The sequence below is a fragment of the Phycodurus eques genome, chromosome 4 (genome assembly GCF_024500275.1).
Source record: "Phycodurus eques isolate BA_2022a chromosome 4, UOR_Pequ_1.1, whole genome shotgun sequence".
Taxonomy (NCBI): domain Eukaryota; kingdom Metazoa; phylum Chordata; class Actinopteri; order Syngnathiformes; family Syngnathidae; genus Phycodurus; species Phycodurus eques.
This window is the reverse complement of record NC_084528.1, coordinates 20,317,735-20,329,994: the sequence shown is the minus strand read 5'-3', so window position 1 is coordinate 20,329,994 and position 12,260 is coordinate 20,317,735. Positions and strand designations below refer to the sequence as shown.

The window sequence follows — 12,260 nt, the reverse complement described above, 5'->3', positions numbered from 1 at the left end:
AACCAGCCCCCCCCATTCTCACTCCATTTTTTTTTTTTTTTTTTGGCATATTCGCTTCTCCCACCCCCTTTCCCCACCTTTTCAATGCCCCTCTCCTCAATTCTCCCACCTCATCACTTCACCCATATGGTCACATGTTCTCCTTCTTGTTACTCTTGTGCAGCCTCCATGCCAAACTGCTTTTGCACCCCCCTGTTCCCTCTATTCATTGTTCGCTCCATCTCTCTCAGCATCACTCCCTGGGATCCCCCCCCCCAAACCCATGTTTGCCAGAGTGCTTAGCTGCCACTTTCACTCATTTAATGTGCATCTCTCGAGAACATTAGCTCTCCTGCTTGACCAGGAGCGGACTGTTTTGTATCCCTGCATGTGAGTGGATTGCTAAAATGTCCCGGACCTCTGTAATCTAGTCAAGGTTCATTCCGCTGCTCTGGATGGAGATTGGTCAGGTTGATGTGGAGTGGGGGTCGAAATGAGAAGCAGTCCACCACCCCCTCTCGCCTACCTCCTTCCGTTAAATCCCGGTTAACAGATTAATAATCTTTGGGCAACATCGTGCCGGGTGTGAACAAACGGAGGGCAACAATGAAATGATAGAGTCCCTGTGGGGTGTCTCCTCAATCTTAATCCCTTTTTCCATCCCTATCTCTCTTGCTTTCTCTCTCTCTCCTTCTCTTTCTCTCTCGCTCACTCGCCCTCACTGAGAGCTCCTCTCCCATCCATCAACACGAGCGGCTCTCCACTGTCACTTGACAAACCTACAATTATTGGCTATTTAATATTTCAGGAGCTGCAAGAATTACTCTCTCTCTCTTGCGCTCCTCCTGTCACATTTTGACTTATTCTTTGGCATGTCCCCAAGCTTTTTTTTTTCTCAGCAGGATGTTTTTAAAAGAGCATCAGGGGTTGATTGCTGGCAGTATACTTCTTTGAGTGGGTAAATATTTCACGAGCGGCGGCGAGAAGCGGCAGAACACAAAAAGAGAAGCCTTCCAACACAACTGTCAGAGGTAAGAAATGGATCAATCTTGCCGTCAGGCTTCTTTTGTGGCTTTTCATGTATGACTTGGATGCAATGAATATGAATTCTGTTGTGAGATCTTGCATTTATGCATATTTTGCACCCGTCACATCCAATACATGGCTCTTTATATCATCGAAATGAGTTGCAGTAAATGCTGCAATGATGCTGATGCTTTCATTGCATCCATTTTTGGTGGGGAGGTGGGGGCTATTTTTTGTCTGTCAACTTGCCGTGTCGTACTCTCGCCCACATCCACTGCACTGATTTGCACCGACTCACTGATGGCACTCACTCACCTTTGGTCAGCTGCACTCACTTTTAGAGGCGAGTGCGCAGCGCTGTCAGGAGTCCACGTTAATTACACAGATGAATGTCAACTGAAAATGGACTTGGAGGTATTCGGATGCCGTGGAGGCTTTGCATACTTGATGAAGCATGTAAACACACAAGATGTTAATGAATTTTCCCCAGATGATGGAGTGTGTCATAAGCCTTTAATGCCCTCCTGTAAATTCCAGTCATTAAAGGTTGTTGTTAAGTGCTGGTTACTATTTCTATGAGTGGGCTAATGTGAATATGAGGTCAAGTGCATGCAGATTATTACAGAGGGATATATATTTTAAAAGTATACACATTAATTCTGCAAATATATTATTAAATGGTATACCCTCTGTCATGGGTTCAAATGCTGTGTATCTTTTGCGATAAATTTGATAAAGGCTGTTTTCCATGTTGCACTGCCCCATCTTCACAAAATGGCCCTTTTCTCCCTACCCGCTGTACATTCAGACATCATGGAGTCTCAAAGAATGTGAAGCCATGGATTTGCGCGCACACGTTTCCTTAGGCGTCCGTCATTGGTCAGCGAGCAGGCTCCAAATCACATTTATTCGCCTTCACTTATGCAAGAGGCAAGATAGCAAGCTGACAGGGGACAAGCGTTGAGTAACTGCTGTGACCAACCACACACCGCCACCCCTCGCTTCAATCATAGCTTGTCCCAATAACTTTCCTAAATGGAGCAAATGGGTGATTTCTCTTTCTTAAAAAAAAGTAATATTTTTTTATGCTCGACTGTTTAATAATGGCTTTTAAATGCCTCATTTGTCACATCCTCTATTGGATTGCACTGAGTTGAGTGCTGTCATCCATCACTGGAAACGCTTATTTGCTCACTTTGCTAGGCAGTCATGTAAATGGACAGCCTCTGCTTTAGTTAGTGACACATTCCTTTAGTTCACTATGTAAACAGCTTTTCTCTACATGTACCCAATAATGTAGCGCGTGTGCCTAAGAATGTTAATATCGATGGACTCAAAAGCTTCTTCGTATCGACTGAGAACAGGTTGGTTTTAGACAATAGATGTATAGATTACAGGTACACATTGGAATTGCAAACTCACCATTGTAAAATGGACATGCAGGAATACAACCACAATGTATCCCACTGAGGAGTCTTCCAATTGCTTGGGCCATAAACGTTTTCCAACACAATCAATTTCAAATAAACTCAAATAAAACTGTCAATCTAAGTGTAGAAAATCCATCCATCCATGTATTTTCTAGATTGTTTATCCTGTTTAGGGTCATAGGTGAGCTGGAGCCTATTCCCAGGACTGTCAGTCAATCACATGAAACAATATAGAGACAGACAACCGTTCACACTCACATTCACAACGTCACTGAATGGGAATCTGCACATCTTAAAGTCAGGCGAGGGGACCATTACACCATCAGTGACCTAAGTGAAGAACTTAATCAAAATGAAAGATACACTCACGGGGGACAAATAAAACTATGACCTGTGTTGTGCGCACAATAAATCCTTGTTGTGGTTATTGTGGGCAGACAACCATAAATTATGTGTTTCCGCACAGTTTCCCCAGTGTGATACAATAATAATATTACAGATCTGAATAATTACTATATACATCTAAGCACTCCTGATGTAAAACGGGAGTAGTCACAGCTTAGCACTATAAAACATGAAAATATTGACATTCATTGCCAATACCGGGCCCTGCAATTGGCTGGTGACCAGACCAGGGTGTACCCCGACTCCCTCTGCAAGTAAGCTGGGATAGGCTCCAGCTCACAACGGGCCCCCGATGAGGACAAGCACAAAAGGAAATGGATGGATTGATGCAAGTAACAGGACGGGCTTTTACAGACCGTCTGAAAGGAGCTTTTGACTTGCACAATAGTCTTTTAGAATATGAAAACCAGTATTTATATACTTTTGTAGGATAGTATCAGAGCTGAAACATAAGTGGGACTTGGGCGAAAACCATAGTTGCTGTCTGACAACTATTTTGTACACCTACATTATCCACACCACTATCCCAGGTGACTTCGGGCGAAAGGCGGACTATACCCTGAACTGGTCGCCAGTCAGTCTAATTTTTACATAAATCGTTTCGAGAGGGGAAGTACAAATGAGCTAATTAAATTTGTGTAACCCGTAATTATAAAAGAATCTCATAGGGCCTCACAGGCGCACAATTGACAAAGATCGGCAGCACCCCTTGGTATAAACCACCTACTGAGAGAATGTGGGTGCACAAGTGTGAAAACACTCTGGGGATGTGGCCTCTGATTACCCAAATAGAGTTCAGATGTTCTACTAGTGTTTTCCAGACATTTTTTTTCTCCTTTCTATCAGAAGCCTGAAGGTTTTGTGCTAACAATGACTGCTCTTTCAAACAGATCGTGATTCCGTCTACCTTTTCTAAGGCCCTAGTTGCAGTTGAAGAAGCATGATGCTGTCACCACCATGCTTTACTGTTGGTATTGTGGTGATATGGCAGTGTTGTGTTTGAGCAAAACATAACATTTGAAATTATGGCCCGAATGTTTACCTTGGATTCATCAGACCATAAAACATTTTGCTGCATCTGTTTTGTAGAGCTTTTGCCACAAAACCCTAAGGGTTCTGATAAAAAGCAAAAATCAAATGTCAGGAAAAGCCTGTTACAACATAACTTTTTTAAGGGGTTAATCAGTGGGGCTTTAAATGGTGGCAGGTCTTTGCTGACTCCCATTTAACATAAATTTGAATGTGATTGGTTAATTTACAACACACCCACATCCCTGTTTCAAAGGGTGTGCACACTTATTCAACCACTTTATTTCAGTTGGGCTTATTTTTACTTCCACTCTGGAAAAGTTCACATTTGTTTTCTCCAACTGAGTTGTACAAGTTATAGGTCATTAATTGTGTAATTAGTTTTGAATTGACGTCTTTTGGTCTCATCTTTTATATCACAAAAACTGGCCATTTTAACAGAGGTGTTTAGACTTCTTATATCACCGTACATGGAAAAAAAAAACGCGTGAAATGCATTTCACGCATCACACCAGATGCCTGTCAATCGAATCACAGTATTACATGGAAATATGGTTGTTGTTTTAAAACAGATCTGAGTGGCTCAACTGTAAGCACTCCAAAGTTTGATAAATAATGCCCAGCTTTGTAGAGCTTGGATAAAAGTTACGCCGCATGTGCGAAAAATGATGTTCAGCTTCCATTTTAATAAGCGAAATGGAGCATTGGCAACAATTTGATTTGTGACAGTTGGGCTGCCGGAACCATTAGGACCAACAAGCTTATTGAGATGTGCTTAGAGCTGGCCCCATCCGGCCTGCGAGCGAGCTTTTCAACTCATCTATGGCCCATCATACAATTTGAATGTGGAAATTGTCTGGCCTTGACGTTTGGATGAATTCAAACTTTTATCTTTGACTGTAATTAACACAACGACCCGCTGTGTGGATCAGCAGGGAGGGTGAAAAGCTTCCTCTGTGTTGAATATTGACTGTTGTGTTGAATGAATAATAGCCGTGTTAAATGGTTCAATCAAACATTTTGTTTGAAGCAAATATTCTAAAATTCCGAGTTGCATGAATACTCTATGTAATCATTCACGTTCTGTGCTGTCGTAAAATGTGCCTTTTCATACATGGTGCCGCTCGTATCAGACGCCTACCAGGCTGTGTCTCATCCCCTGGCCACCTCTCCTCCCTCATTGGATCCCAGTGTGTGTTTTGGCTAACCAGATTTGCCTTTTGTATTTACCCTACTTTCCAGCCCACTTGGGCGGCTTTAAAGACACTAATAGCTGAACAGTAGGCAACAAGAGAGTCGAAACGCCGTTTTCTGGTATCATCCTCTGGTTACATAAAATATTGTTCTTCCCCTTGTTAATACAATTGCTGTGTCCCCGCAAAGACCCCGTACTAGCCCCTATATAAGCCATGCTACTCCATATGGCATACAGTCTGTGCAAAAATAACAAAAGCTGTCATGTATTGTTATATGATTCAGTGGCTTACTATTACTTTTCTCATCTGTTTTCATAAACCACAAATTTAATTTATTCATTTGTAACATAACTGGACATGAATCCATATTTTGATGTTCAATCCTCACAATAACCATATCACTGTAGAGCTATGTAATGTCTCCCAAATCAGGGAGATCAACATGACCTCAGCTATGGGAACTTGAACTACATCCATGCAGACCTCTGCTATGCCTAACCTCCATCGAGCAGCCATATTCTTCTCACGGTGAACCCCTGTTTATCATGGTGGATATGTTCCAGACCCTCCCGTAATGGGTGAAAATTTGCGCTATAGAGAGAGCATATATGGTAATAATAATACAAAAGAAATCCTTTACTGCTCACACAAGCTTCAAACATATCAAAACATACTTTTAAAAGTATTCCTTAGCACCTGTTCTCACGCTCTCACTCGTACAGTTCTCCAAATAAGAAGCATGTTTGCTTCAAGCCCTTTGTCACTCCCAGCTGAGTGACAAATAAAGTGAGTTTGAGATCACTATCACGTCGCTGCTTTTCGCAGATAATGTGGTTCTGCTGGCTTCATCAAGCCGTGATCTCCAACTCTCGCTGGAATGGTTCGCAGCAGTGTGTGAAGCGGCTGTAATGAAAATCAGCACCTCCAAATCTAAGGCCATGGTCCTTAGTCGGAAAATGTTGGAGTGCTCTCTCCGGGTCATGGATGAGATCTGCCCCAGGAGTGAGTGAAGAATGGTGCGGGAGACCGCTCGGTCATCCGGGAGGGGCACTGAGTCGAGAGACTCCTCCGAGTACGAGAGGAGCCAGATGAGGTGGCTCGGGCATCTGGTTAGGACGCCTCCCAGACGCCTCCCTGGTGAGCTGTTCCGGGCACGTCCCACTGGGTGGAGACCCCGGGGACGACCCAGGACACACTGGAGAGACTACGTCTCTCGGCTGGCCTCGGGTCCCCCTTGGAAGAGCTGGACAAAGTGGCTGAGGAGGGGGAAGTCTGGGCTTCCCTGCTTAAGCTGCTACCCCTGCGCCCCGACCTCGGATAAGCAGAGGAAAATGTATCTATGTATGTATGGATGGATGGGATAGTCAGCTAGCTTAATGGTAATTTATAATACAAAACCCCATAGACAGGCTAATGTAAATTAACATGTTTTATGGTAGTTATATACAACGTATCTTCAACTAACTACTACTTTCACACACGGAGCTACAAAAATACTCACTGGCATATATTCTCTCTGCTCTATGGGAACAACGATTATTACTATAGCTTGAGGGTCGGGGACCTTCTTTGCCTCTTATTCTTGCTGTTAACTATGCTTTCTTCCAGTAGACCTCGGTGCTGCCCGTTGCGACACAACGAGGTACTACACTGTATACTGTAAAGCCCATAAAAATGTTTGTTTAAAAAACCTATATCAATATAGCAGGAGCACGAATGATGAATCGTAATATAGCGGGGCTCCACTGTACATCAGTGCTTTGGTACAAGTGACTGGACTTGAGTTTTTTGAGAAACAAACTGTCTTGTTTGGCCGTTTTTTTTTGTGTGTGTGTGTTTTTTTGTTTTGCTTTGACTTTAGAGCAAACATTTGAGATATGTGCACTGTATGGTGATAGTGAACTCAACTCCACAACAAGCAGCAGTTTGGCAGATAGTGACCAATTCTTCAAAAAGCTGTTTATTGCCACTCCAGTTGACGTTTACTGTCAAACTAAACCTCAAACAAAGAGAATTACATTTTGTGTATTAAAAGCAACCACATAGCTTGGCCATAGCATAGTCTGTTCATTGAACTGAAGCAAAAACTGTTTAACTCATTCAGTGCCAGCCCTCCCAGTTAACATGGATATTTGACTTCTAAAGCAGTCAGTGGCACTAAATGTGTTAATAAGTTTCATTTCATGTAATTATGTAATTACTGAATGTTTTTATTAAGTACAACACTATAGAGTGCTATTTTTCTTAATTAAACGGGCACCACTCTAAAGCCAAATTCCCATCCTGAATCCATCCAGCCATCCATTTTCTTAACCGCTTATCCTCATTAGAGTCGCGGGCGTGCTGGAGCCTATCCCAGCTATCTTTGGGCGGGAGGCGGGGTACACCCTGAACTGGTCGCCAGCCAATCGCAGGGCACATAGAAGCAAACAACCATTCACATTCACACCTACGGGCAATTTAGAGTCTTCAATTAAACCCACGCTGGCACGGGGAGAACATGCAAACTCCACACAGGCGGGGCCGGGATTTGAACCCCGGTCCTCAGAACTGTGAGGCGGATGTGCTAACCAGTCGCCCACCGTGCCGCCCCATCCTGAATCATTGCTCATATTTCGACTTAGTGTTGCCATGAGTGACATTGAAGGTGAAGATGAACATCTCAGCAGCCTTCACTCTGGAAGAGTGTCTCCCCCTCGCGCAAGTTACTTCCCTGTAACTACAGTTGACATGTTGACCCCGGCATCTCTCAGGTGGTGATGCTCTTAAATTATCTGTACTGTGCGCCGCGTGGAGGAGGGGGCCACGGTTGCCGTAAAAGCTCACCGATACCTCGTCGTCCTCTCGGCTCGGCGGTGCCCTCAGGGGGACCTTCAAATCCGCTCGCGCTGCTCGTACTTAACATCCCAGCGACTCTGACACCTCTCTCCTTTCCATAGGGTGGAGGAGGGGATCGAGTGACGGTGGACAATGGCTACCATGACGACGGTGCCCAGCTATACCCCTTCCCTTTGGGTGCGGCTGTGTCATGCTATCCCCCGGCTAGACCTCACCATGCAAATGAGGGACAACCTCTTTGCCCCTGACAGCTGGGAGTACCAGCAGGTAACACGCACACAACTGTCACTAAGTCACACACCCAATGCTGCACTGAAATCAAGTTTGCACATAGTGTGGTTTCAAGTGACGTTATGCAATTTGTGTCATGTCAAGCTAGAGTAGAAGTCCCGAATGAAACTGTTGCTTTCAAGTCAAGTTTATTTGTTTCGCCCTTAATCACAAAAGAGTTTATATCTAATTTCCAGGGGAGACATGCTTGTTTTTATTGTGTGCTACATCGTAGTTATGGTAGTAAACTACCACTGCTAGTTATAACGAATTGTAATGCGAAACAGGTGTTATAGATAGAGGGAGGATGGAAACAGCTGCTGGGGCTCTTTCAATCGCTTTAATAAACAAATGGAAACAAAAATAAAGTGATCAGAAGCATTCTTTTCACACCTGCCGGTCGCCTTAACTGACACAGTCACTGTAAACCACAGTGGCTAATGCTACAGCCAGGAAATAGTGGACCTCCAGTACATAATTACGTACGTTCCCTTCCATGCCACTCACCAGAGCCGACCCACCTTCTAAAGGGATACACACATTCACAGTCATCTTTTCTATGGTGAGGAGTGTGCGGATAGAGATCCCAAGCGGATAAAAATAATACCTGCACCCCACGTGGATATATTGTATTGGTTGATGATGGTGAAAAAATACTTTCAACTATGGATAAATACTTGGTCGCTACTTAATGGATTTCGTCTGTGGATGGGTGGTCTGGAACGTTACCCTCGTGATAAACAAGGGATTACTGTATACTTACTGAAATGCCCTTGCATATGGGAAAGGAGAGGCACTCTTGCCAATACACTGAAAAAAAGTAAAACATATACAGACCTTAAGCAAACTTCATGCAGAAGCTGCTGTCGGCCACAGCTCACACCCAGAGTCTCACATGCAGACTTACCGAGGTCACCGGCCACCCCACCAGGCTCCACATCTTAAAGGGACATGCATGTACACAGCCACTACAATTGGTATTTTCTTCCATTTTATGCTTATAATAATGTGTTTGTGTTCAAATAAGTGTGTTTTGTTTTTTTTAAAGTGTTTTTAATGTGTTTAAATGTGTTTAAAGTGTGGATGAGGGGTAAAACTATATTAAAAGAAACCGTTACATTCTCTCCCTATTTTGCAGATTTTCACCTATTGCGCGTGAGTGGAATTTATGTATCCCTTGCGATACAAGCGGGTTCACTGTAAATGTGTAATCGTCAGCAGTAACGGTTAGCCAAAAATCACGTTTCGGCATGTGCTTTGGTTTTAAGTTCACGGTTTGGTTCACATTCGGTATAGTAAGGGAACAAAATGTAAAAGAAACTGTACTGTACTCTTGGTTCTTTTTAAACAGGAATCGATTTCATGACATTTAAAATGAAACATCAACAGCTTAAATATTGGCTTTTTAGGAAAGTGCAACATCACTAGTTGCGTTTGTACAGCACTACAACAACAACATATGGCTGTCCTAAATCTATGTTAGCCAGAAGCTGAGCAGCACTGTGTTTGTTTACAAACTAGGTGTGTGGCCAAAGCCCGTGGCAGATACGCATCTTGTCCCTTACCTAATATAATCTAAGTGGGAACCCCAATTATATATTATACACATCATATCACATAATTGCCCCTGATTATACTGTTATCATTTTTAAGATAGATAACATAATTTGAACAGAAAAAAAGAAGAAAATTGCAACAGGTTTTCACGGTTCTTAAGTTTGATTTACACCATTATCTTTTTTTTTCCTTTTTTTTTTTTTTTTCTTTCAAACTGTCCTTTTCTGCTGCTAGTCATGCAGAATGCTGGATTTGTATGCATTTTTATGCTGGAACAGTTTTGCTTGCTTTTGCTTTGACTGAAAATTTTAAAATATGAGCGCAAGATGGTGGCAGCAAACTTATATCAACTCACTTCCCAGCAAGCATCAATTTGGTACATAGTGAACAATTCTTCAGAAAAAGAGGCTCCAAGCTGTTTATTACCACTCTCAGTTGGTTTACTGTCAAACTAAACATAAAACAGAGAGAATGTTAAATGGTCACCATCTACATGTGCAGCAACAGACAGACAATATGACAACACTCATAGGCATATAATCTTTATCCTCTGCAGAAAAAAACAGACTAATATTACTGTACCTTACTAAGGAGTTGTGAGCGTCTTCATTTATATCTTTATAATACACTGCCCCTTGGTGGTCAATGCACACACCCGAGGAGCCACACAATGAATTTATCATGATGCACAAACTTTAATTCATTATATTCTATTTAATTATGTTATTTATGTAAATGTGTTATTAAGTACAATAATAGGGTGATATATTTTTATTAAATAACATTTTACAAACATATTCATTGGTGCTTTATTCGAGATCTGGAGCACGTTAATGGCATTTCCATTAATTTCAACTAGTTTTCAGTTAAGACCGTACTCACGAAACAAAAAAAAACGTGTGAGTCAAAGGACCTCTGTACGATACCTTTTATGGTTATTTGGAAATGCAGTCGGACAGAACGAGGTTTGAAAAGTCACCGACAGGCTGAGAGAAGAGAGAAAACTGGGCAAAAACAAAAAACAGTACAAAACGGTTTATGCCTTGACACATTCTCCATCTTGCATAGGATTTTTATTTTTTAATGCTCCTGTACTGGGTCACGGAGTTGCACCTGCTCCTGTGCGTGCATGCAACCTGCTATGAACTTGTGTGTAAAGATCCAAATTGCGGATGGCTGCACGGATCAGATTTATTTTGCACATTGCGATGCAAAATAAAAGGCCTCACTCGTTTTAAACAAACTCTGTTTTACAGTGCGTGCTTGTGACTTTTCTGTGGCACAAAAGGGAGGATGTGGGTGGTGGTGGTGGTGCGAGAGGGGGGAGGGGCGGGAAGACAGAGAGTGTGCAAGTTATCCTGCAGAACACAAAGACAAAAGTGATTTAAAGTGCTGGGAGAAGGCAAAGAGAGAGGGAATGAGTAATGCGAGGAGGTTGCTGAGGAGAAGTCCGGGACTGGGGGAGGCTCACAGCGAGTCGGCCAGCGGCGGCAGTGAGCGAGAGTCGCACTGAATGTGTTTAAGTAGGTCACAGATTATTAATAGAGATTCAGGCAGCATGGATAGATAGAAAGAAATGAGAGGGTAGAGTGGGGGAGAGAGAAAGGCAGTGGGAGCGTGGGGAAAGCTGCATGGTGGGGAAGGGGAAAAGGAGGTGAGACAGAGAGTGTGGATGTGAAGGAATGGGTGAGAGTGACAGACGGGCAGATGGATGAGAGGATAATACGCAGAGATGCGCGCGGAAAAATGCATTTCAGTAATGTTGACTTTTTGACACACAGGCCGATCAAATGCCTGATATGGCTTAGTTCCGTCCGCTGTCTCTGTGTGATAGCTGCTGTGAGTGAGCCGCTGGTCACAAGCACGACTCACTTGACATGAGATCATATTTAATGTGTCTTTTGCAATTTTGATAATGCACCAACCACTTTGGCAGGCTGCATGCCAGGAAAACCATATGACTCACTTTTAAAGTTTGATGTGTCACAACTGAAAGAAATTTATATATACAGACCCTTTCCAAAAAATTTTAATATCATGGAAAAGTTGATTTATTTCCATAATTCCTTTCAAAAAAATTATCTTTCATAGATTATACATTCAGGGCCCACAATTTAAACCATTTCAAGTATTTATTTATTTATTTTTTACATAATTTGGGCTTCCAGTTCATAAAACCCACCAAATCAGGAATTCAAAAAATTTGAATAATGTGAAGAAATCTTCTCAGTTTTTATATGAAAAAAAGAAAGAAATTAGGGTCACATTAAATCAATCAAAATATGGTACTTTCAAAATGATATGTTAATCTTTAGGACTTGGTTGGGAATCCCTTTGCTTTTATCACTGCCTCTATGCGCCGTGGCATTGAGGCAATCAACCCGTGGCATTGCCTGGGAGTTATGGAAGCCCAGATTTCCTTAATGCTTGCTATCAGTTCTTATTTCTTTTTGGGTCCGGCGCCCCTCATTTTCCTCTTGATAATACCCCATAGATTCTCAATGGGGTTTAGATGGGGCGAGTTGGCTGG

At 42.6% G+C, this 12,260-nt stretch overlaps 1 protein-coding gene across 5 annotated transcripts in view; it reads left to right on the top strand.

Annotated features, from left to right (window-relative positions):
• ttyh1 (tweety family member 1) overlaps positions 1 to 12,260 on the top strand; it is a 41,876-nt gene that overhangs the window by 2,925 nt on the left and 26,691 nt on the right. For 4 of the 5 annotated variants that reach the window (XM_061674514.1, XM_061674515.1, XM_061674512.1 and 1 more), the window contains exons 1-2: positions 126 to 1,010; positions 8,005 to 8,170. In XM_061674514.1, coding sequence (XP_061530498.1) covers positions 8,036 to 8,170 — 135 coding nt within the window. In that variant the 5' untranslated portion in view covers positions 126 to 1,010; positions 8,005 to 8,035. Of the gene's footprint in view, positions 1 to 125; positions 1,011 to 8,004; positions 8,171 to 12,260 lie in introns of those variants that run through there. The other variant, XM_061674513.1, reaches the window with a different exon arrangement.